Here is a 24,934-nt window from a genome sequence, read left to right on the forward strand (position 1 = left end):
CCTTTAGGAGAAAAAAAAAATCCTAAGTAAACTGCACTTTACGAACAACGAAGAGCTTCTAGGGGACCCAAATTTCAGGTCAACTCCCTTTTGAATCTCTGGCTCTAAGATTAATGCAGATCACATACACAGAAAATCCCTTTCTTTGAGGATGTGTTCCATTTAACCAGCATGTTTCCTGTCACTAGAAAAAATACTGTCCTATAAGATCCTATAAGACTAAATGCCATTACATTTCTATGTGTGCCACTGTGATCCTGGGCAGGAAGACAGCAAACTGTTTGGGACTCTGACGCCAATGGCGCATCACCTGCACCCTGCTGGCTTGGGTTGTTACTTATAGTTAAAATGACTCACTGAAGGAGTAATAAGTGACTCAGTCAAGAGTATATCTATTATCACTGTAAGTCAGCTTACATTATCTTGAAGTATTATACATGAAATCAGTGGGTTAGTACACACACCAAGTTAGCATCTGTCTGATTCTGATGACCATAATCTGTATTTCTTTCCATTTTCTGTACTGTAATTTAGTGTAATACAGTGAACATGTACACATTTTCATCCATCATCCTACATGTTCCATCTGATATTATATCATAAATGGGACACATTCAGATAAGTGCAGAAGATGTAAACTACAACCTTTCTGCCAAGTGTGAAAAGCTATCCTTTCATTATGAAATATATACATTTTTATTATAGGCTGAATCCCATGCGAATAGGCCAAAGCTTCTGTTTAAAATGATTATTTTCAGAACCAAGCACATGTTTTTAAAATATGCTAGGCAGAGCTTAATATGGTAAACTCTGATTTTTCTTAATTTGACAAAAATGGACAGAAGGCAAAATGAAAAAAAATTTATTTCCTCCGTGTTTTATCCACTGTCAATACTGTATCTTTGATGCAATATATTTGCAAAGAAAAAAACAAATCTCAGCTTTTAGTTTCCATTTTAAACATCTACAGTATTTACAAGCTGTTTAGAATAACAAACACTCAGACACGCGCACGCACACACATACTCACAGACACACGTGAGTACATATATTCTTATCTCTGGTTTATACTGAATGCTGGTAGAGGCAATGAATACTTTCAGAGCCCATGATCAGAAAAGGGAAACCCATTCTCCTTCCTCCCACCTACCTTCCTGGTATCATTTTCAGTATTCTTTCTTCCATTTCCTCATGCAGAGCTCATTGCCAGACTTGTACAGGGTTAAGGTAATCATTTTTTACAATTTATTTTTACTTAAACTATAATAAACTTTAAAAAAGCATAAGCAGACATGGTTTTTCCCATTTCTATTATTTTGGTTGTAGAATCAAGCTTCATATATAAAAAAATCTTGTTTAGCCACAATTATGCTAAATCCAAGAGTCATCTGGAGCAGCCATCTCATTCTCTACTACCACTCTGTTTTGAATTCCAGGGTGTCACCCCATCTGTGCAAATACCACGCAGGAATTCATCCATATCACAATCTTAGATGACCTTTCTTCCTTCTAGCTTGGATCCTCTGAATCATAAATTGTCAGGTACAGAGCTGAAGCATAGAAAAAAGGTATAACCCTATATAATAGGTGTGCCTTAGAACAGAGCTGTCATGTAACCCTGTGATGACAATCAGCTCTGGTCCCCCAAAGAATGTTATGCTGCTTCCATAAAATGGCAGATAATGAAGTTCAGTTCAAAAACAGAACTTATTTTCTCTAATTCAGAAACAATATGTGGCTGATAGGCAATAAAGAGAAATTCTTATCACACATAATTCTTGACAAGATGACTCTGGAGAGGTGATTCAAAGCAGAAAATATACATCTGTCTCAAAACAAAATTAATACGCCACTCACATACCTACCAGATCTATTTGTATAATAATTAACTTCTTTCCAATCACAGTTCTCACCTAAACAAATGAGAAGGACTAGGTATATATCAACCAGAGTATTTTTAAAAAAATGAAGTGAAGAAAAGAGAGGCTGTTTTTTTAATACTTAATTAAAAAAAAAACTATACATATCCAACATAACATTAAAATTTATGCTGCACAAATACATGGTAATAGCTAATTTTCCTCTTTCTCCAGATAAATAAAACTCAATTTCCATATATGACTGAAACAGAAGGTTCAAAGTCCATTAACGGGCTCCAAATATCATCTTAGCCTTGAATGACATCTTACCCTTGGTCTGTGTCCTAGCAAAGTAATTTTATGTGATTAAAATATACTACAAAAAAGAACAAGAATGAATATTGAGGACTTTTAAAAAAGGGGGGGCTTTGTCCATATTCACGAAAAACTAATGAAAACACAAAAGTCAATCACAACGCGGGCAGCAGTTTATAGTTTTGTAGCTAGTAAACATAAATTCAAAGAATTCTCATGCAAAATTATTGTTATCTTTTTCTCAAGTCACATATGTAGGAGGAAAGATTTTTTTGAGAGAAAACAATAACCTTAGCCTCTGGGAAAATCATAAGTTTAAAAGACTCAGTTCTGGATGAATGTGACTCAGTGCAGCAAGCCAGCAAATGAAGATTTCCCAAGCAGAGGCAGAAGCATGCTGCTCTGAAGCAAAGTGGGGTTCGTTAAGGCTAAGCTCCCCTTGCTGAGATTTGGGGCTGTTCTTTTATAGTTTTGATATGAGATGGAAAAGTAAACTAACCCAGGAAGAAAAATACATCTTTCTAGTGAGCTGTTGTTTCTTACGTAAAAACCTGTATTTTCACTGCCTGACATTTGGTACACAGAGTAATTTTCCATAGTTCACTTGGGAGAGAAATCTTGTCTGACTAATTCTGTCTCAAGGGTCTGTAGAAGTATCTCAGATATACTTGAAATATTAAAAAAGATAAAAATAAAAAACTTCAAATCTAATGGAAGTTAATCTTCCAGTAATGAAAACTCAAAGAAGGCAGAACACTGATGAAGTTTGTTCGCTAATTTCCTGAAAGGTAATTAATCTCCTTTTACCTTAAAACTATAGAGCCTCACCACCTACTCCCCCAAGTCGCTTAAAGATCAACATCTGATATTAATCTAGACTTTTGGAAAAATTATAGTTCTTTAGAAAAAGGTGAACATATAAAGTTTTATCAACTATTGGAAAATGGTGTAAAAATAGGGCTTACACCAAGTTACAAACTGGAAAATTAACCAAAAATTTCATTTTGAGTTATAAAACGATTTTTAACACTGAGTAACAACAACAGCAAAAAAGCTAGGAATTTATAACTTATTCCAGAACTCTCTCTAAAGGGGGAAAAAGCAAAGTCAAACAAGAAAAAAACCGGAAAGATATCAATAAAACTATTTAAAGCAAATGAAAAAAACTAGTGTTTTAATTACATATTTTTACTTTCAATTTATGGAACTCTGAACGTTTTGGCAACTGTGAACTAAAGATGCTAATGTGTGTATATTGGAGTCTTATATACTAATCAAAAAGGCTAAGCAGGGAATCTACATGAATAGCTCACTAATCTCCAAGGGGGTGTGGGGTGGTAGGGGACAGTGTTGAATAAGACATGTATAATCAACTTAATTAATGAACGTGTGTATATTTCTATATTATACTTTAGTTCAAATTATTTTTAAGACATGACTCCTTCTTTAATTATCAATGCTTCCCCTGATGCAATTATTTGAAAAGTATTATGATTTTAAAAAGACTATATGTTATAGTCTTAAACATCTGAAGTTCAGGTTTTTTCTTTTTCTCTGTGTAGGAAAATGAAGTATCTTCTATTTAAGACTGGAAAGGCTCCACTTATCTTCTCATCTAGGCAGTGACCATGAAGAGATCATATTCATCTCAGAAAGGGAACAAGCAGCAGGGAGCATAATTCCTCTGAGAGGATTTTAGATGATACAGACAGACAAACAGATCATATATTCAGTTTCAGAAGAAAAAAGAAGAACCTGAACCTTAATGTCATATTGTAGATTTGCCAAAATAAGGCAAACACAGAATATAATGACAGTATCAGGAAAAATACATTTTAACTGGTCAATTTAGAAAGCATACCTCTGTGTAAATGTTCAGTAAATCATTTGACAAAAAGTTTTTCAACAGTAAATTCTGCAAAGTGTGAAGTCTGGAAACCTCAACACAAGGCACATTGGCTCCCGAATACCCACAAAAATTTAAAATTGGAAAAAGGAAAACTAAATAGGTTTTGGAGTGAAAATGCAATCAGAGGCTATATATTAGCTATTTACTTCCTTAGCTTTCATTCCTTCCACTGAAGTGTCATGTGATACTGTAAGATCTACATCAGAATTAGGAGGAAAAACAGCTTCTATCTCCTCTCACCTCATCAGAAGACACTTTAAACCCACGCTGCCCAATACAGTAACCACTAAGCACAGCTGGCTAGCAAGTACCTGAAATACGGCTAGTACCACATGGTGAAATAGCAATGCTTTGGATATAATGGACTAAACAAAATGTATGACTGAAATTAACTTCACCTGCTTCTTTTTACTTTCCATTCACAGGGGGCAGAAAGATGGCTGCTCCTAAATGCTCAGATGTACAGTCTTCTTTGGAGTTTCACACAAAAGGAGAAAAATTTTCTGAAGGATTTAAAAAATGCCATGTTGAAAATTAAATCTAAACTGCAGTTCCCACCTAGTCCAATTGTAAATCTGAGTTATATATTTCCCTGAATACATACATTTAAAAAAAAACCAATAAAATTTAAGTTATGAGACAACATATGAATTAAGTCAATTTCATCACAGTTATAAATATTTCAAATTACAGCTACACACTATAAATCACAGGAAATAAAATTCAAGTAAGAGAATAAGAAGAGAGGAGGAAAATAATAGGCAAAGTTATTAAAGAGGGATATAACAATAAGAACTGCACCATTTTGGATAATTTTGTTTGAAAAAATTTTACTTGATTAACTGAACTGCATGTGAATAATTTCAAGAGCTAAGAACTCTTAAAATAAAAGGCAATCCATCCTTTCTTTAAATTCCTGGACGTTCACCTTCCTCTTTGAAAAGCAAAAGTATTTTCTTCCCAGAATTGACCCCAGCAGAGCTTGCCCCAAGTGGGAGAAACAGGGTAGCTGGGACACACACACAGTGTTGGAGCCCATCTGAAATGTGGACACAGGAGCTGGCAGGAGTGTTCACGGGACTGAGTCACTGACTACTGGCTCCGGGAAATGCCAGTGATGAAGCTACGTGTATCTTGAGATTAAGTACTCATTTTAAAGGAAACATCCAATGGACTGGCATGAAGTACAGACTACTAAAGAAAAATAAGCAGCACAGTTCCTGCTACGTATGAGGAAAGGGAAGGGGTTAATCCCAAAGGCAATTTAAATAATGGTATTTTATTTTTATATATAAATAAATGTTCTGAGAAATCTCAGACTTTATAGTGCATTGTAAAAAATTAGTGCAGTTTTTTTCATTAAAGTTTTTAGCGCTCAAGGAATAAGATAAATCTATGTCTGTTCATAGTCTTTTTCACTGTACATTAAACTTTTATACTGCTATATGTCAAACTGAAGGTTTCTACACTTGTCTGTTTTTAAAAACCAAGGTAAATGGATTTCATGTTTTATGACAAAACATGGCAATTATTTTTGGCAAAAAAATTAGAAAAATATGAGATCATAGTTTAGAAAGCAAGAGTTTGTTGATTTAAAGCATAGGCAATGCATAGGAAAAAACTTTTTTTAAGGATGTATTTTAACAGAACTTTATCCTTCATGCACGATGTTTTCTCAGCAGCTAACTTAAAAAAATATTTCAGCTTTATTTGGGGATGGAGACAGTGACAGGAGTCAGGGTGAAGGGCAAAGGAGCAGTGCTTAACCAAGCCCACTCTATGTTCAAGTCTCTCCTACAGGATCAAAGGGATACCTGCAGGCATCTTCTGCTCTCTCCTCTTTTTTCCAATCTCTTGGAATTTTGAGGGAAAAGAAATGAAGTTATAAAACACTGGCTCACACTTCAGCCCCAAGTTCTAGTACCCCAGTTTCGATTACAGTCACGTATTTATCTTCAATCTGAACCAGAAGTACTGTCTTGTCGATGTGGGATCTAGTACCTGGATCTCTGCTGCAAGGCACCCAACGGTGAATCACCTAATGATTCAGAATAAAACAAGCAGTTAGTGGCAGAGACCCTGAATACACTCACAGACCTCTATCCTTAAGATTAGAGGTAGTAATTCAGTTTGGTAATTAAGCATAAGTACATAAATCGGCTAAAAAACAGGCATACCAGCCAGGCTACAAAAAAGTGACAGCACCAGCTTCATAAGAGAACTTACATGGCCTTCCATGCCCTCCTGAGGACTCCAGTCTTTCCAGCTGTTTCTCCCAGCTTTTAACCGAATGCCCTCATCAGGCCACTGCAGCTCTTTCCTTTTTGACAGGTTGATCCCATCCAGAACCTGACTGGGATCCACAATCTGCAGTGTAAATAAATATGGATCATTTCCAATTCATTTTCCCCTCGATGACAAATAATTATATAATCCCAAACAGAATTTCTTTCACAGTGTCTCAAATTCTCCACTGCCTATAATGGAATAAAAAAACAACCTAAAGAGCCACCTGAATTCCTTTTAGCCTCCTAGGAGACCTTAACTGCAATGGCCACATAACCATGGCTGAAGAGGGAACAAATACCACCAGTGAAAAATCGCTTGCTTTCAGTTTTTATACTGGCAGAAACATTTTTTCAACATTCAAAACTGTTCTAGGGCTTCCCTGGTGGCGCAGTGGTTGAGAGTCCGCCTGCCGATGCAGGGGACACGGGTTCGTGCCCCGGTCTGGGAAGATCCCACATGCCACGGAGCGGCTGGGCCCGTGAGCCATGGCTGCTGAGCCTGCGCGTTCGGAGCCTGTGCTCCGCAACGGGACAGACCACAACAGAGAAAGGCCCGCGTACAGCAAAAAAAAAAAAAAAAAAAAAAAAACTGTTCTAGTCTTCAGATTAAGCAATATAAGGTGTGTCTTCACAAGAGTCCTTCACTCAAAAAAACAAGAAATAAAAACAAATGAGTAAGAGAAACAGTGCAACAAGAACCGTGGGCTTACTCACCTGGACTCTGTAAATCACCTCCCCCTTTTTGGCATGTGAATTATTGGCAGGACTTAAGGTGTTGCCGGGCTGCGTATCAGCGGCACTGCTCTGACCGCCGTCTGTCCCAAGAAAGCCCACGAGGGTGTGATGCTTGCAGGCTGGGATGCTTTGGCTGGAGCTGCTAGAGGAAGGCAGGCCATGCTGCACACAGGCCGGGCCACTCTGACTGGAGGGTTCCACCTGGTTCACCACAGAGAGGCGGGACTGGATGGATGACGGTAAGTTGCGAAGCGATATCTGGCTGGTGGAAGAGCGCCGACAAGGCACAAATCCCGTGGTGGACATCCGGAGAGATGAGTGCCGGCTGCTATAGCAGTAAGACGACTGGCTGGCTACAGAGGCCCGGGCAGGGGACTGCCGGACCAGGCTGGACTGCACAGAGTGAGAGCTGTGGCTAGTGGCTGGGGAGGGAGAAACAAACAGCAGCGCTCATTCAGAGTGGGATGACCCAAACACAACTGCTTTTTCAGTAGAGTTTCTAAGACCTTCTCCCTTAAGCCTCGCACCTTAAATTAGTTGGTGAATTTATTGAATTTAATATTTATACCTAAAAGTTTTGAAGCTGCCAAAAAGAAATAAATACCTGAGATCTATTTTCTTATGTGGTTTTTGTAACATAATTTCTGTTTGCTGAAGCTTTTTAAAATCCAAATTCTGGAGCATAAAAAAATATAATTAAATAATTTATAGGAAATAGCAGGTATTTAGGTTGAGATAAATCCTAAAACTTCTTTCACTGAAATATTTCAGGATACATGAATATGTCATAGAAATGAGACAGTGAGAAATATTTATTAAGGATCTACTATGTGGCAAGCTCTGCAACTACTCTACTATTTCTCAAAATACGGTATTAATGCCCTTTCAGTCTATTCCAATGACAAGCTATACTACCTATAGAGGCACAGTGATGCCACACTGTAATATGCATATACATTAAGGGATCACTACTGAATATGAATGATCAGTGATACTAAATAGCAGGTTATTCTGTGTCCTTTTTTCTAATGGCTCGATAGGATTCTTCAGATTTGTGAAGAGTGATGTGAAGATTATTAGAAAATTATTATTCATTATATTGAAAAATAACTACATATACTTTTTAATCTGAAAATAAAAAGAGCTAATCAATGTTAAGAGTAAAAGGTATATTTAAAGAAGCACACTGGCAGTTTTAGGTTTTCACTCAGAAGTTAAAAAAGAACATAAAAAAATGTCGATCACACACCTATTTAGAGTCTTAACAATTCCAGTGCTATTACATTTTTAAAAATCATTTTAAGTAAATGTTTTAAAACTTCATCTGATCCATGCGAAACAGAGGGGGAAAGGACAGTGCTGGATCAACTGACCAGCCATCCGGGAACAGGTAAGATCTGAGTCCTGCTGCATGCCAGGTGGATTACAGCTCTCATGTAAAAGGCAAATTAGTTAAAGAATAGCTTCCTTTGGGATAAGGAAAAATTTCTTAAATAGGATATAAAAAGTATCAATCATAAAGGAAAAGGTCAGTAAATTGCTCTGCACAAAAATTAAGAACTTACCAAAAAAAGGCAAGCCACTCTTCACAGAAAGAGAAGGGAAAGCAAAGATACAGAATGGAAAAAGTTGTCTGTGGTACAGAAAACTGACCAAGACTTCCAATCCAGAATATACAAATAAGAAAAAGATAACCAAATGGAAAAATGGGCAAGAGACTTAACATGCACTTCAGAAAGAAGGTCTGATAAACTCACTTAAAAGTTTCCAACCTCAGGTATTATTAGAGCAATGCAAATTTAAAAAATGCAACTAAAGACCACCCCCCTTCTCCTGTCTCTCTGAGAGAGCAGGGAGCAGAAGTGGAAACAATGATACTCAAAGCTGGGCATTCCTCTATACGACTGGTCAGAGTACCAATTGGTGTAAAAGAAATTTTAAAAATTCTGGAAAGATTTTTGGCATTATGTATCATGTCTTAAATATTCTCATAAACTTTGACTTGATTCCATTTTTAAAGTTTCCAGCCTAAGAAAATAATAAGTGATTACAAAGATTTATATACAAAGATTATTACAACACTCAGAAGAAAGCAAATCGTTGTTCAACAGGAGAGAAGTTAAATAAATTATATTAGTTAACTATTATTGGCCTTTAAAAATGATACTTTCAAAGAAATGCTATTTCAAATGGTGTATATTTATATTTATATATATTAAATGATTAATATAAACAAGTAGGATAATGTCCTATTGGGAATCAAACAAAACATTCTATTTATATATTTCCAAGTTAGGTAATATGTCACCCTCTTTACACACACATACTACCTGAACGCCACAGTCGAGAGGCTAACATCACACACGTAATTTTGTTTCAGATTACCTAGCGTTGGAGGGTAAGGTGTGACAGGCGGATGGAATCCTGTTCCCGGTCCCTGGCCTGGGTTTCCAGTGCTTCCTTGGGACGCACTGCTGTGGGGATCATTGGCAGTTGTCGCACTGTTACTAGTGCAAAAGGCTCCACCTCCAGCATCAGAATCTTCAATATTGCCGCCGCTGTTACAGCCAGCTCCACAACCTTTCCTTAACCTAGGAACAAACACCGGAGTAGGAGGCATGGTCCCAAGATCACTTCAGGATAGGTACTGTATTCTGAACATTTAATGCTACTAATGTTCACCTTCAGAAGTCTTCATGGGGCAATCAACATTAAGAAGCAAAAGAGTCTATGATGTTTGCCTATCTCCCTCATACTCACTGCCTTCCGTTCTTCTAATAAGCTTCACTTTTACAATACACTCTTATCATCTTTTCTACACCATAACAAAGAACCACATACAACAAGTTGTTCCATTAAGATCTCAGCTGGAAATAGAGTCCTTGCCACTGTATACAACCCACGAATACCTAATTGATTTAAATTAAACCTAATTTATGCTGTAGCACACCTGAAGAGAACTGCTGTAATAATTTTTCTTCTCTTTTTCAAAACGTTGGGTGACCAGTTCTCCTGGTTTGCCCACAACTGTCTCAGTTTGGCACTGAAAATCCTGCATCCCAGAAAACCACTCAGTCCTGGGCAAACAAGGCAATTCCAGCATAACACATATTTCTGGAAAAGAAAACTTCTTTGAACACTACCCTGGTTTGTATTCTTCCCTCTGTTTGAATAGGGGTAGACGTTAAAATGGTGAAATTTTACTCTTTAATGCTGGGTATTCCTGGAAGAATTTTAAAACACCTATTTGTGAGTTTGTTGCTCTAGTCTTGTTTTGGATTAGGTTTTGATATTTAAGGATCTGAACAACTCTTAATCTGAGATTCTTCTTTACCATCCATCAAATTATGATGTTCCTGCACCATATATCGTAATTTACTACACAAAAGGCAGAGGAAAAAAATTCACGTGCATACTTGAAGACACTAAATATTTGAGATGTGAGTGCTGACTGTTAAATTGGCAGCAGTACCTCTGCATCTCACAAGGAGGAGTTTCAACATGGACAGCATGCTCCCCCTACTGCTGGAACGGAATACAAAAAGAATGTAATCGACTTGCACAAGTTTCTTATTTTTCTCTCATTTGCCCTGTTTGTTGACTCACACATTCTAATAGTGGCAATAAGCTGCAATAGAGTTTAAAAAAACTAAAAGGAGGGAATTATCCAAGATTCTACTAAATGCTAGAGCAGTGGCTCCTGACCAGACTACTCTACATTAGATTTACTTAATAAGAGTCTGAAGATACAAATGCTCAGATTCTACTTCATGAAGCTCAGCTATAACTGGTTTTTATTGTACCGTGGCATCTGTATTTTTCCTACAAGCTTTCCAGGTGGTGCTAATGCACACTTGCCTAGATTAAGCGGGTCAGGACACACCACCACTGGAAAAGGCAGTCCTATGGCTCACCTGTGCCAGGTTGACACTACGAAGTTTCTGATATTTCCCAAGCTGATAGGTCCCCCAAGAATTTCTTTAAGCTGTTCATGGCTGTCAGAGTAAGAAGTTGTCAGGGGTGAGACAAAGATCGGGTAGCCAATAGGTTGATCACAAGATGAGTTTATCATGTTTCTCAGAGCTTGCTTGGCATTTTGGATGCTACCTCTCTCTGGGTTACGGTTACGTAGGAAAACAAGCTCCTGCTGCTGCCCTGCCCAAAGGCCTCGGACACACTCCTTATTCACCTGAAAACCAGAACACATGGGAGTTAGGTTCAGGGGCCAAGAATAAAATTTATATAAACAGAAGAGTAGAAATGGGGGGGGATATAAAAGACATTACGATAACCAACTGTGAAAAGCAGGAAACAAATATAAGCAGGTCACATCTGAACAGGAGTTAACTATTTTCCACTGTCATTAGGCTATTAGATAATAAACACCTACAGAGCTCTTCCCTCTGCTCTGCCTTGTAAAAATACCAAGTAAAATGTAGTCCATTTAGTTTTCTAAATTGGTGAAGCACTGAATTTTGTAACTAAGATAACAAATATTTTTGATAGAAATGAGAGGTAACAAATATTTAGAGTTGAAAGGATGTTTGTGATTTTGGGGGTTGATTCAATGAAGAAAAAACATTACAAACTATCAAAATAAAATGTCAGAGATTAAGCCTCCTAAAGCCCTGAGATGCTTAAAAAAAAACAACAAAACAAAAAGGCAAGTGAGAGTGAACCATTTACAGGTAGCTACTATGAAGTACAAGCTGTAGTATTATTTTGCAGCCTAGGAATCACATCTTATTAGCAATACAGTGCTGACATTTTAGGAAGAGATGCTGCCCAAATAGCACATATAACAGGCAAGAGACTGCCAAGAGAGAAATAAGCAAAAAACTTAAGGCTTTATGGCACATGAAAAAATTTCAGAGGACAGAGTAAATTACTGACAAAATAAATTAAGAGCTCAAAAACAATAAACGTTAATGTAGTATGGTCATTATTTTTGTTTTCTATAAAAGAGTTTCAATTACTTTTTAAAAGTTTGGATACAGTTATCTAAGCTCCATTGTTTTTAGAGGCAAACAAGTGCCTCCAAACCTTACTTTAATGACCCTGAAGCTAAGGTAGCGTCTGTTGAGCATGATGATCTTGTACTCGTTGGTGCCATCATCCATGACGTGCCGCAGAGCAAGCAGGGAGGGTGAGTTGGCGAGGACTGCACTCCGCCATGCAGGGTCCCCTTCGTGGGCTATGACGAGGTTCTTCTCATGAGACACAATGGCTTCATAGAGCACAGTGGGGTCATCGTATTCATCCGGAGAAGTGAAATGGTCCTATACACAGAGATAAAAAATACACCTACAATTTTAGGAAAAGAAGAGAATGACTTCCAGGATGATGAAAGCTTCTGAAATTACTAAATCAGTTACTAAATTAAAAGTCTCAAAAAACTAGTTTATATATTTCATTTCAGCACATGTTAATATTATTAGAGATAAATTATTCAAGTCGGTTTTCATATCTTCATCCATTTTATTTTTCTGTTAAAGGATTATCTCACTGTTATCAGTCAAGGGAGGCTGAAACTACATAAAAGGTCTCTAAATTGAGTTTCTTTTTAACTAGGTGCTTTTCACTTAAAGCCACATCTCTAGAATGATTATAATAAACCATTTCATCCTGCCTCTCATTTAGTTAAGATAAGGCTCAAAACTATGAGCTCTGAGGACAAATTAAGGGTCCTAGCCCTAGAGAAGCTAGTAAAGTCTTCCCTAAAAAACCTCTCGGCCTTATTTGACAAGTCGTTATTTAATATCTACCACATGCAAGACTACGTGGCAGGTAGCACGGATGAAACAAAGGAGTATCTAAAATGTGTTTCCCATTCAGAAACCTAAAAATTAACAGGGGATACAGGATATAAACCCAAATAATTGTAACACAAATCAGAATTTCTGAAATGGTGTGTTATTAAGGAAACACAAATATACTGGCTGCCTTGATAAATTTTTACATCCAGGTAAAGTGACTCATTTGTGCTCAAGCCAACTGACTGGAGTGTGTGCTATCTGGAGGAGAGACAGTGACAGCAAGAAGCCTATGTCCCCAAGAATGCACTTCCAAGTCTGGGGGTTCATCTACATGAGACTAAGGGAAGTCTTCACTGTACACGTGGGTACATAAGGTAAGAAGTTCTCCGATACAAGATTTCATCTCACTCTTACAACAACCTGATCAAGTAGGTTGAGCAGGTAATACCAGAATTTTACAAATATCAAAACTGAAGCTCAAAGAGGCTTAACTGCTTCCTAGGTTTAGAAAATTAGTATGTGATTGTAATGCCAGGACTTGAACACATTTTTTAGAGTATTTTTTCATTCTGATTTTTAAAAATTTATGATTATAAAAGTTAACTGAAACACCTTTCAAATCCAGTTGCTGTGATTAGGGAAAGCTACACAGTGCAGGTGGTCTGGGGCTGGATCTTGATGAGTACACTTTCAGTGGATGGAGATGGCACCGTGGGGGAAGGGGAAGGGCTCCAGGCAAGAAGACCTACTAGTGCCTCTCCAGACTTTTTATGAGGCTGGTACACTCCTCACTCTACTGCTTTGAGCTTGGCTCGTAACAGCTCACAGCTCACAGCTGTTCCGTCTTCTATGAACGGCCTTCAGCTAATGGAGCTGCCTGGGTAGGACATGCCAGGGGAGGATTATTCTCCCCTTATCTGTGGAGGTGCAAGGTATACAATGGAACTCTGGGTGACACTCAACATTACAGAGCTTCCTCTTGAGACCAGGGGAGGCTAGAGCTCAGCTGAAAGACACTTCTGCTTAGCTTCCTCCCTTGCTCTTTCCCACTTCCATCATTTCCTCACAGACTGTCCTGAGGGCATCCCCTCAATCTCTTGCATGAGAATCCTGGACTCTGACTCTTCTAGTGAACATGCCCTAAGAGCATTTACAACTTAAAATACTGATGGATGGTTCTTGACTTCTGTCCATCACACACCACCAACCATGATAATCTTTCTTTTAAACACTGAGTTTGCTTTCCTACACCAGCAGATAACTAGATGCCATAAGATGTGCTCTCTTTCATCAAGTTGTTCAATTAGGGAAGGAATGACATCGTTGGATAGTAGTATTTGTACAATTATTTGAATGGAAAATAAACATGCAGAGACAGGCAATAATCACACTCTTAATAAAAAGGACACAAAGTTGGAAATCACTAGGCATGCCAAAAGTGGAGAATGCTTAGTCTTGTCCAAATATTTCTTCTCACGGGGCTTAAAATAGTTGAATGAATATGTAAACTTCTATGTACATCATTCAGCACTGTTTTACTGATAAAATATTTGAAACAGGGACTTCCCTGGTGGCTCAGTGGTTAAGAATCCACCTGCCAATGCAGGGGACATGGGTTCGATCCCTGGACCGGGAAGATCCCACATGCCGCTGAGCAACTAAGTCCATGAGCCACAACTACTGAGCCTGTGCGCTAAAGCCCATGAGCCACAACTACTGAGCCTGGGTGCCACATCTACTGAAGCCCGCATGCCTAGAGCCCATGCTCCGCAATGAGAGAAGCCACCGCAATGAGAAGCCCGTGCACCACAACCAGAGAAAGCCCATGCACAGCAACGAAGATCCAACACAGCCAAAAATGAATAAATAATTTTACTTAAAAAAAAAATTGAAACAATCTGAATGTCCATGAATAGTGAGATAGCTTAATAAATGGAGTAAAAATTATACTCTGGAATACTACAGAGTCATTAAAGAATGTGGTGTGCCTCTATATGTGCTAACTTAGAAAGGTGTCCATGTTAAACTAAATGGGAAGAAAGCTTGCACTCCAGATCAATTTCTATAGCACGATTACATTTTTAAAAAGTAAAATATTTATACATATAGTTGGAAATGTCTGCATGAACTTGGGGAAGTCAGAAAAGATAGGCATCAAATTACTGGCAGTGACTGCTTCGTGGAGCTGTTCTATGATGGTATGGGATGATGGAAGGTGCTTATTCTTGGGAGATGTTTCCTTTTCAATGTTATTCATTAGTTTTCAAATAAATAAAAAGAGATAATGTTTCTAATTCTAGGAAAACTTTTCAAAAACATTTTAGAAACTTCCCGTAACTTGAGAAGTTATGAGCAGATGCACAGGAAATATTATTTTTCAAAAACAATGAAACTCATGTAGCAAACATTCACAGGGCACCAAGCACTGTGCTAGGCAAGGAGGACATAGAGATTAATATTGTCCCTGTCCTCAAGGAGATCACAGATCTCCTTGTAAGATTGTAAGATTTTCATTATATATCTCTTGTAAACCAAGCTAGACTTTAATTGGTTTATTTTACTTCTAATAACCAGGTAAATCCTTAAAGAGACTAGCAAAAGAGAAAAAAATAAGGAAATAAGCTGTTTTACAAAATGAATAAATAGACGACAAGAGAGAACACATAAAAAGGGCAATTTGCGTAATTTCTCTTAATTTTGATTAATCTTCATCTATAAAACGGGAATTAAAATAATTTTCTGGGTTGTGGGTGATATAATGTGTATGAGAGCACTGACACATGATAGGACACTGTAAAATTAAATATTACACAGATAATAGTTTTAATTTCTAAAGTAAAAACATATAACACATTAGATTGCAGAATTAAAAAATTAAAATAGAACTGTAAAGGAAAAAAGCAAAAGTTAAGCAAACATCTATGAAAGTGCTAAAAGCACCCTATCAAAGACTGTGTCTGAAAAAAAAGTTATAAATTTCGTATTTTTGGCTCTCTGGAACAGGATCTTTTTAAAAAAATCAGGCTGAGGTATAATTTACACACAACAAACTGCACCCATTTTAAGAGTACACTTAGATGCGTTTTGACAAATGTGCAAACTCATATAATCACTGCTACAATCTAGAAATAGAATATTTCCATCATCCCAAAGTTCCCTCCTGCCTTTTGGTATTCAATCTCTACATCACAAACAAGCACTGATCTGTTTTCTGTCACTAGAGATTAGTTTGGGCTGTTTTAAATTTTATATAAATAAAATAATACTATATGTACTTAAAATTTTTTTTTAACTTATTTTTTTATACAGCAGGTCCTTATTAGTCATCACTTTTATATGCATCACTGTATACATGTCAATCCCAATCTCCCAATTCATCACACCACCACCACCACCCCTGGCCGCTTTCCCCCCTTGGTGTCCATACGTTTGTTCTCTACATCTGTGTCTCAATTTCTGCCCTGCAAACTGGTTCATCTGTACCATTTTTCTAGGTTCCACATATATGCGTTAATATATGACATTTGTTTTTCTCCTTCTGACATACTTCACTCTGTATGACAGTCTCTAGATCCATCCAGGTCTCTACAAATGACCCAATTTCGTTCCTTTTATGGCTGAGTGATATTCCATTGTATATATGTACCACATCTTCTTTATCCATTTATCTGTCGATGGGCATTTAGGTTGCTTCCATGACCTGGTTATAGCAAATAGAGCTGCAATGAACATTGGGGTGCATGTGTTTTTTTGAATTATGGTTTTTCTCTGGGTATATGCACAGTAGTGGGATTGCTGGATCATATGGTAATTCTATTTTTAGTTTTTTAAGGAACCTCCATACTGTTCTCCATAGTGGCTGTATCAATTTACATTCCCAACAACAGTGCAAGACGGTTCCCTTTTCTCCACACCCTCTCCACCAGCTGTTGTTTGCAGATTTTCTGATGATGCCCATTCTAACTAGTGTGAGGTGACACCTCATTGTAGTTTCGATTTGCATTTCTCTAATAATTAGTGATGTTGAGCAGCTTTTCATGCACTTCTTGGCCATCTGTATGTCTTCTTAGGAGAAATGTCTATTTAGGTCTTCTGCCCATTTTTGGATTGGGTTGTTTGTTTTTTTAATATTGAGTTGCATGAGCTGTTTATATATTTTGGAGATTACTCCTTTGTCCATTGATTTGTTTGCAAATATTTTCTCCCATTCTGACGGCTGTCTTTTCGTCTTGTTTATGGTTTCCTTTGCTGTGCAAAAGCTGTGAAGTTTCACTAGGTCCCATTTGTTTATTTTTGTTTTTATTTCTATTACTCTAGGAGGTGGATCAAAAAAGATCTTGCTGTGATTTATGTCAAAGAGTGTTCTTCTTACGTCTTCCTCTAAGAGTTTTATAGTGTCCAGTCTTACATTTAGGTCTTTAATCCATTTTGAGTTTATTTTTGTGTATGATGTTAGGGAGTGTTCTAATTTCATTCTTTTACATGTAGCAGTCCAGTTTTCCCAGCACCACTTATTGAAGAGACTGTCTTTCCTCCATTGTATATCCTTGCCTCCTTTGTCATAGATTAGTTGACCATAGGTGCATGGGTTTACCTCTGGGCTTCCTATCTTGTTCCATTGACCTATGTTTCTGTTTTTGTGCCAGTACCATATTGTCTTGATTACTGTAGCTTTGTAGTATAGTCTGAAGTCAGGGAGTCTGATTCCTCCAGCTCTGTTTTTTTTCCCTCAAGACTGCTTTGGCTATTCAGGGTCTTTTGTGTCTCCATAATATTTAAAAATTTTTTGCTCTAGTTCTGTAAAAAATGCCATTGGTAATTTGATAGGGATTGCACTGAATCTGTAGATTGCTTTGGATAGTATAGTCATTTTCACAATATTCATTCTTCCAATCCAAGAATACGGTATATCTCTCCATCTGTTGGTATCATCTTTAATATCTTTCATCGGTGTCTTATAGTTTTCTACATACAGGTCTTTTGTCTCCCTAAGTAGGTTTATTCTTAGGTATTTTATTCTTTTTGTTGCAATAGTAAATGGGAGTGTTTCCTAATTCAGATTTTTCATCATTAGTGTATATGAATACAAGAGATTTCTGTGCATTAATTTTGTATCCTGCAACTTTACTAAATTCATTGATTAGCCCTAGTAGTTTTCTGGTGACATCTTTAGGATTCTCTATGTATAGTATCATGTCATCTGCAAACAGTGACAGTTTTACTTCTTCTTTTCTGATTTGGATTACTTGTAGTTCTTGTTCTTCTCTGACTGCCGTGGCTAGGACTTCAAAAACTACGTTGAATAATAGTGGTGAGAGTGGACATCCTTGTCTTGTTCCTGATCTTAGAGGAAATGCTTTCAGTTTTTCACCGTTGAGAATGATGTTTCCTGTGGGTTTGTCATATATGGCCTTTATTATGTTGAGGTAAATTCCCTCTATGCCCACTCTCTAGACAGTTTTTATCATAAAGGGGTGTCGAATTTTGTCAAAAGCTTTTCCTACATCTATTGAGATGATCATATGGTTTTTATTCTTCAATTTGTTAATATGGTGTATCACATTGATTGATTACGTATATCGAAGAACCTTTGCATCCCTGGGATAAATCCCACTTGATCATGGTGCATGATCCTTTTAATGTGTTGTTGGATTTTGTTTGCTAGTATTTTGTTGAGGATTTTTGCATCTCTATTCATCAATGATATTGGTCTGTAATTTTCTTTTTTTGTAGTATCTTTGTCTGGCTTTGGTATCAGGGTGATGGTGGTCTCATAGAATGAGTTTGGGAGTGTTCCTTCCTCTGAAATTTTTTGGAAGAGTTTGAGAAGGATGGGTGTTAGCTCTTCTCTAAATGTTTGATAGAATTCACCTGTGAAGCCATCTGGTCCTGGACCTTTGTTTGTTGAAGATTTCTAATCAGTTTCAATTTCATTACTTGTGATTGGTCTGTTCATATTTTCTACTTCTTCCTGGTTCAGTCTTGGAAGGTTATACCTTTCTAAGAATTTGTCCATTTCTTCCAGGTTGTCCATTTTATTGGCATAGAGTTGCTTGTAGTAATCTCTCATGATCCTTTGTATTTTTGCAGTGTCAGTGGTTATTTCTCCTTTTTCATTTCTAATTTTATTGATTTGAGTCCTCTCCCTCTTTTTCTTGATGGGTCTGGCTAATGGTTGATCAATTTTGTTTATCTTCTCAAAGAACCAGCTTTTAGTTTTATTGATCTTTGCTATTGTTTTCTTTGTTTCTATTTCATTTATTTCTCCTCTGATCTTTATGATTTCTTTCCTTCTGCTAATTTTGGGTTTTGTTTGTTCTTCTTTCTCTAGTTCCTTTAGGTGTAAGGTTACATTGTTTGAAATTTTTTCTTGTTTCTTGAGGTAGGCTTGTATAGCTATAAACTTCCCTCTTAGAACTGCTTTTGCTGCAACCCATAGGTTTTGAATCATTGTGTCTTCATTGTCATTTGTCTCTAGGTATTTTTTGATTTCCTCATTGCTTTCTTCAGTGATCTCTTGGTTATTTAGTACAGTATTGTTTAACCTCCATGTATTTGTGTTTTTTACGTTTTTTTTCCGTGTAATTCATCTATAATCTCATAGCGTTGTGGTCAGAAAAGATGCTTGATAATGACTTCAATTTTCTTAATTTTACTATGCTTGATTTGTGACCCAAGATGTGATCTATCCTGGAGAATCTTCTATGAGCACTTGAGAAGAAAGTGTAATCTGCTGTTTTTGGCTGGAATGTCCTATAAATAGCAATTAAATCTATCTGGTCTGTTGTGTCATTTAAAGCTTGTGTTTCCTCATGAGTTTTCTGTTTGGATGGTCTGTCCATTGGTGTAAGTGAGGTGTTAAAGTCCCCCACTATTATTGTGTTACTGTTGATTTCCTTTTCTACAGCTGTTAGCAGTTGCCTTATGTATTGAGGTGCTCCTATGTTGGGTGCATATATATTTATAATTGTTATATATTCTTCTCGGATTGATCCTTTGATCACTATGTAGTTTCCCTCTTTGTCTCTTGTAATTGTCTTTATTTTAAAGTCTATTTCATCTGATATGAGAATTGTTACTCCAGCTTTCTTTTGATTTCCATTTGCATGGAATATCTTTTTCCATCCCCTCACTTTCAGACCCTAGGCCTGTGTCCCTAGATCAGAAGTGGGTCTCTTGTAGACAGCATATAGATGGGTCTTGTTTTTGTATCCATTCAGCAAGCCTGTGTCTCTTGGTTGCAGCACTTCACGTTTAAGGTAATTATCGATATGTATGTTCCTACTACCATTTTCTTAATTGTTTTGTGTTTGTTTTTGTAGGTCTTTTTCTTCTCTTGTGTTTCCCATTTAGAGAAGTTTCTTTAGCATTTGTTGTACAGCTGGTTTAGTGGTACTGAATTCTCTTAGCTTTTGCTTGTCTATAAAGTTTTTGATTTCTCCATCAAATCTGAATGAGATCCTTGCTGGGTAGAGTAATCTTGGTTGTAGATTCTTCCCTTTCATCACTTTAAGTATATCATGCCACTGCCTTCTGGCTTGTAGAGTTTCTGCTGAGAAATCAGCTGTTAACCTTACGGGAGTTCCCTTGTATATTATTTGTCGTTTTTCCCTTGCTGCTTTTAATAATTTTTCTTTGTCTTTAATTTTTGCCAGTTTGATTACTATGTGTCTCAGCATGTTTCTCCTTGGGTTTATCCTGTATGGGACTTTATGTGCTTCCTGGACTTGGGTGGCTCCTTCTTTGCCAATGTTAGGGAAGTTTTCGACTATAATCTCTTCAAGTATTTTCTCAGGTCCTTTCTCTCTCTCTTCTCCTTCTGGGACCCCTATAATGCGAATGTTGTTGCATTTAAGGTTGTCCCAGAGGTCTCTTAGGCTGTCTTCATTTCTTTTCATCCTTTTTTCTTTAATCTGTTCAGCAGCAGTGAGTTCCACCATTCTGTCTTCCAGGTCACTTATCCATTCTTCTGCCTCAGTTATTCTGCTATTGATTTCTTCTACCATAGTTTTCATTTATTGTACTGTTCATCAGTTTGCTTGTTCTTTAATTCTTCTAGGTCTTTGTTAAACATTTCTTGCATCTTCTTGGTTTTTGACTCCATTCTTTTTCTGAGGTCCTGGATCATCTTCACTATCATTATTCTGAATTCCTTTTCAGGAAGTTTGCCTATCTCCACTTCATTTAGTTGTTTTTCTGGGGTTTTATCTTGTTCCTTCATCTGGTACATAGCCCTCTGCCTTTTCATCTTGTCTATCTTTCTGTGAATGTGGTTTTTGTTCCACAGGCTGCAGGATTGTAGTTCTTGCTTCTGCTGTCTGCCCTCTGGTGGATTAGGCTATCTAAGAGGCTTGTGGAAGTTTCCTGATGGAAGGGACTGGTGGTGGGTAAAGCTGACTGGTGCTCTGGTGGGCAGAGCTCAGTAAAACTTTAAACCGCTTGTCTGGTGATGGGTGAGGCTAGGTCCCCTCTCTGTTGGTTGTTTGGCCTGAGGCGACCCAACACTGGAGCCTACCTGGGCTCTTTGGTGGGGCTAATGTCAGACTCTGGGAGGGCTCACGCCAAGGAGTACTTCCCACAACTTCTGCTGCCAGTGTCCTTGTCCCTACAGTGAGCCACAGCCACCACCTGCCTCTGTAGGAGACCCTCCAACACTAGCAGATAGGTGTGGTTCAGTCTCCCCTGGGGTCACTGCTTCTTCCCCTGGGTCCCGATGCACACACTACTTTGTGTGTGCCCTCCAAGAGTGGAGTCTCTGTTTCTCCCAGTCCTGTCGAAGTCCTGCAATCAAATCCCGCTAGCCTTCAAAGTCTGATTCTCTAGGAATTCCTCCTCCCGTTACTGGACCCCCAGGTTGGGAACCTGACGTGGGGCTCAGAACCTTCACTCCAGTGGGTGGACTTCTGTGATATAAGTGTTCTCCGGTTTGTGAGTCACCCACCCAGCAGCTATGGGATTTGATTTTATTGTGATTGTGCCCCTCCTACCGTCTCATTGTGGCTTCTCCTTTGTCTTTGGATGTGGGGTATCTTTTTTGGTGAGTTCCAGTGTCTTCCTGCTGATGACTGTCCAGCAGCTAGTTGTGATGCTGGTGTTCTCGCAAGAGGGAGTGAGAGCACATCCTTCTACTCACCATCCTGGTTCCTAAAATATTACGTACTCTTTTTATGTTTGGCTTCTCTTACTCTGCATAATGTTTGAGATTCATTCTTGTTGTGGGATCTAACAGTAGATCATTTCTTTTTACTGCTAAGTAACATTCTATCTGCTGATGAACATTGGAGTTTGCAGTTTGGGGCTATAGAATGGCTATGCACACTTGTGTGTAAGTCTTTGCATGGCCATACACTTTCATTCTCTTGGGTAAATACATAGAAGTGGAGTTGCTGTGTCATATGCCAAGTGTGTACTAATCCTTTAACATATAAGCCTTCTGTGGATTTTCATGAGTGCATATGAACTTTGGAGATGACCAGTACTGATTGACACATCTATATTTTCCTGGCCTGAGAGTCCCTCACTGGCAACCCACCATCTGGTCAAAGTGATGTGCAGTGAACGGCTGTTGCTTGTTACTTTTCAGGTCAGTCTCGCCCCCCTCAAAGGTGTATGTGAATCACAGAACTTCTCCAGGTTGCATCTGCATTCTCATCTCCTCCCCTCCCCCAGCCCTCCATGGCCCCCAGTTCCCGAGTCCACCTCCTTACCCTCCCTGTTTGTCACTGCTGCTGTCTGTCATGGCTGATGATGACAGTGTGCTATACCCAACTGTGTTGGGCCTGATTATAAGGTGGAGATCCACTGTCACAGGCTAAAAATACATGTGAGGAAATGGACTGGGAGCAACAGTCAAGAGCACTTGTAGGGAGAGATAGGAACAGAGACAGAAGGATCAGAAAATACAGAGAGCCTGTGCCTCAGTCCCTCTCTCCCAGATGGAGATAAAATACCTGTCATAACGTTCAGAATTAACTGTTAGTTAGTCATGCTACATAAAAGAGTATTTCTTCTGTAGCAGATACACAATACCTTTTGAGAAATTCTGAAGTTTTAAAAATATTTTAATGTGAAGTCATTATCTTTTTCTTTTCAATACATTGAATTTTGTCTTAAAATTCTAAAGCTAGCCTGAAGATGGACAATTCTATTTGATCCCTATTGTACATTTTCCCCATCATCCTCAAAATAGTATTCTTTTCAGAGATTTTCAAATACTATAGCCCTTATTAGTAATGCTCCTAAATAATTTGGGGTGTTAATAACTTCATTGCAACACGTTTTACCTTATTTTATTTTATTTTTTGGCTGTGTCGGGTCTTAGCTGTGGCATGTGGAGTCTTCCCTGAGACATGCGGGATCTTTTGTTGTGGTGCGTGGGCTTCTCTCTAGTTGTGGTGTGAGGGTTTTTTCTCTTTAGTTGTAGTGAGTGGGTTTTCTCTCTCTAGTTGTGGTGTGCGGGTTCCACAACATGTGGGCTCTATAGTTTGTGGCGCGCGAGCTCAGCAGTTGTGGCATGTCGGCTAAGCTGTCCCACAGCATGTGGGATCTTAGTTCCCTGACCGGGGATCAAACCCATGCCCCCTACATTGGGTGGCAGATTCTTTATCACTGGACCACCAGGGAACTACCCATTCTAACACTTTAGATCACAGTAAAATCATCTGAAGAGTAATTCACCCTTTATTTGGGGGAAAGAGTCATCCAGATTGGAGCACAACAGATGTATTTTAATGAATATTGTCATGTGCTCTCTATAATCAGATCTCATCATTACTGTCAAGTGGAATGATTAGAGCAGCAAGTGCCAGTATTTAATTTCAAAATATATTCTTAAAGTGATCCGGGGCTTTAGATATACATTTTGGAGCCCTCATTTTCATGTTATTACCTTATTAGGATTATTTAATTAAGGCTGAATCTGTCCTAACCATCTATTACTCTATACAACATGCTGAATGGAGCTCATAGTTCAGTAACAGCAGCACTTACAAGACTCCTGAGGTGCTGTTACACTGCACCAGGAGTCAGCTACATCTACCCGCAGAACAGGAATGAATTACAATCACGTGAAGTCAAAGCAACCATTACAGGGGCCATAGGTATTTATTTCCAGTTTATCACTGTTTGCATTTTTTCCTCAAGTTCATGCCCAGGTCACTCTCTAATATTAATGTTCAAATTTACTGTTAGAAACACAGGTTTAGGCTCCTAAGATTTAATATCATGTCATGAATCATGTTTTTCTTTGCTTCAAATCAGAGTATTTCTCAAAAGGATCCTAAGGAACATAATCTGGAAGTCAAGTGAAGAAGTACCATTAAACACCAGTAATGCATTAGAAATTCCCTATTCTTACCTGATGAAGTTTAATGGACATACGAATTCCAGGGACTACTACTTTTCTCAGCAATTCCATGTCAGCAAAGATCCATTCATCTCGAATTGAAGAAATTCGGAAATCTCCCTTAAATAGGGCATGCAATCCATAGAGGAATGACTCTAAATTACTGTTAAGATTAGAGATAAAAGTTTACATATTTTAACAAAGGTCTTCCATTACACTGATTCTAACATTTGGTTACCCATCAGAAGAATGTGGGAGTGTTTTGAAGATACAAATGCCAAGTACTAATGTAAGCACCCCTGAATCAGAATCACAAGGGACAGGGCCTGTTTGACCTGGGACCCTTGTTTATGAACTACTATAATAGTGAGTCCCTGAAAATAAGCAACAGGCAAAGACACTGTAACTTAAAAGAAAGTAAGCAGGGCCTAATGGAAAACATGTAGGAATCACAGAAGAAACTTAAAATATGTGGCATTTCTTAATTCTAATTCAACTGGATGTACATGTCCAGATATCCAGTTTATATTTAGAGTCCCTAAATCTAATGTACCACGGTATTAACAGTATAAATGCTGTGAACAAAAATTGCAAGGAGAAATGGAAAAATAAAAAGAAGTGAATTGTTAGAAAAATAGATGTATATGGGAAGAGACCAATCATACGTTATGAGTAGATTATTTCTTAAAATGTCTTAAATCTATTAAATTCTCATTATCTATAGTTGC

At 37.9% G+C, this 24,934-nt stretch overlaps 1 protein-coding gene across 7 annotated transcripts in view; it reads right to left on the reverse strand.

Annotated features, from left to right (window-relative positions):
* Positions 1–1,222: 1,222 nt before the first annotated feature.
* The window catches only part of PCNX1 (pecanex 1), a 173,033-nt gene continuing 149,321 nt past the window's right edge, over positions 1,223–24,934 (reverse strand). For all 7 annotated transcript variants that reach the window (XM_067028238.1, XM_059055752.2, XM_059055751.2 and 4 more), the window contains 7 exons: positions 24,219–24,369; positions 12,155–12,385; positions 11,021–11,295; positions 9,492–9,697; positions 7,086–7,528; positions 6,310–6,450; positions 1,223–6,121 (listed from right to left, as the gene is read on the reverse strand). In XM_067028238.1, coding sequence (XP_066884339.1) covers positions 5,981–6,121; positions 6,310–6,450; positions 7,086–7,528; positions 9,492–9,697; positions 11,021–11,295; positions 12,155–12,385; positions 24,219–24,369 — 1,588 coding nt within the window. In that variant the 3' untranslated portion in view covers positions 1,223–5,980. The remainder of the gene's footprint in view (positions 6,122–6,309; positions 6,451–7,085; positions 7,529–9,491; positions 9,698–11,020; positions 11,296–12,154; positions 12,386–24,218; positions 24,370–24,934) is intronic.

This window comes from Kogia breviceps, chromosome 3 (assembly GCF_026419965.1).
Source record: "Kogia breviceps isolate mKogBre1 chromosome 3, mKogBre1 haplotype 1, whole genome shotgun sequence".
NCBI classification, from domain to species: Eukaryota; Metazoa; Chordata; class Mammalia; order Artiodactyla; family Physeteridae; genus Kogia; species Kogia breviceps.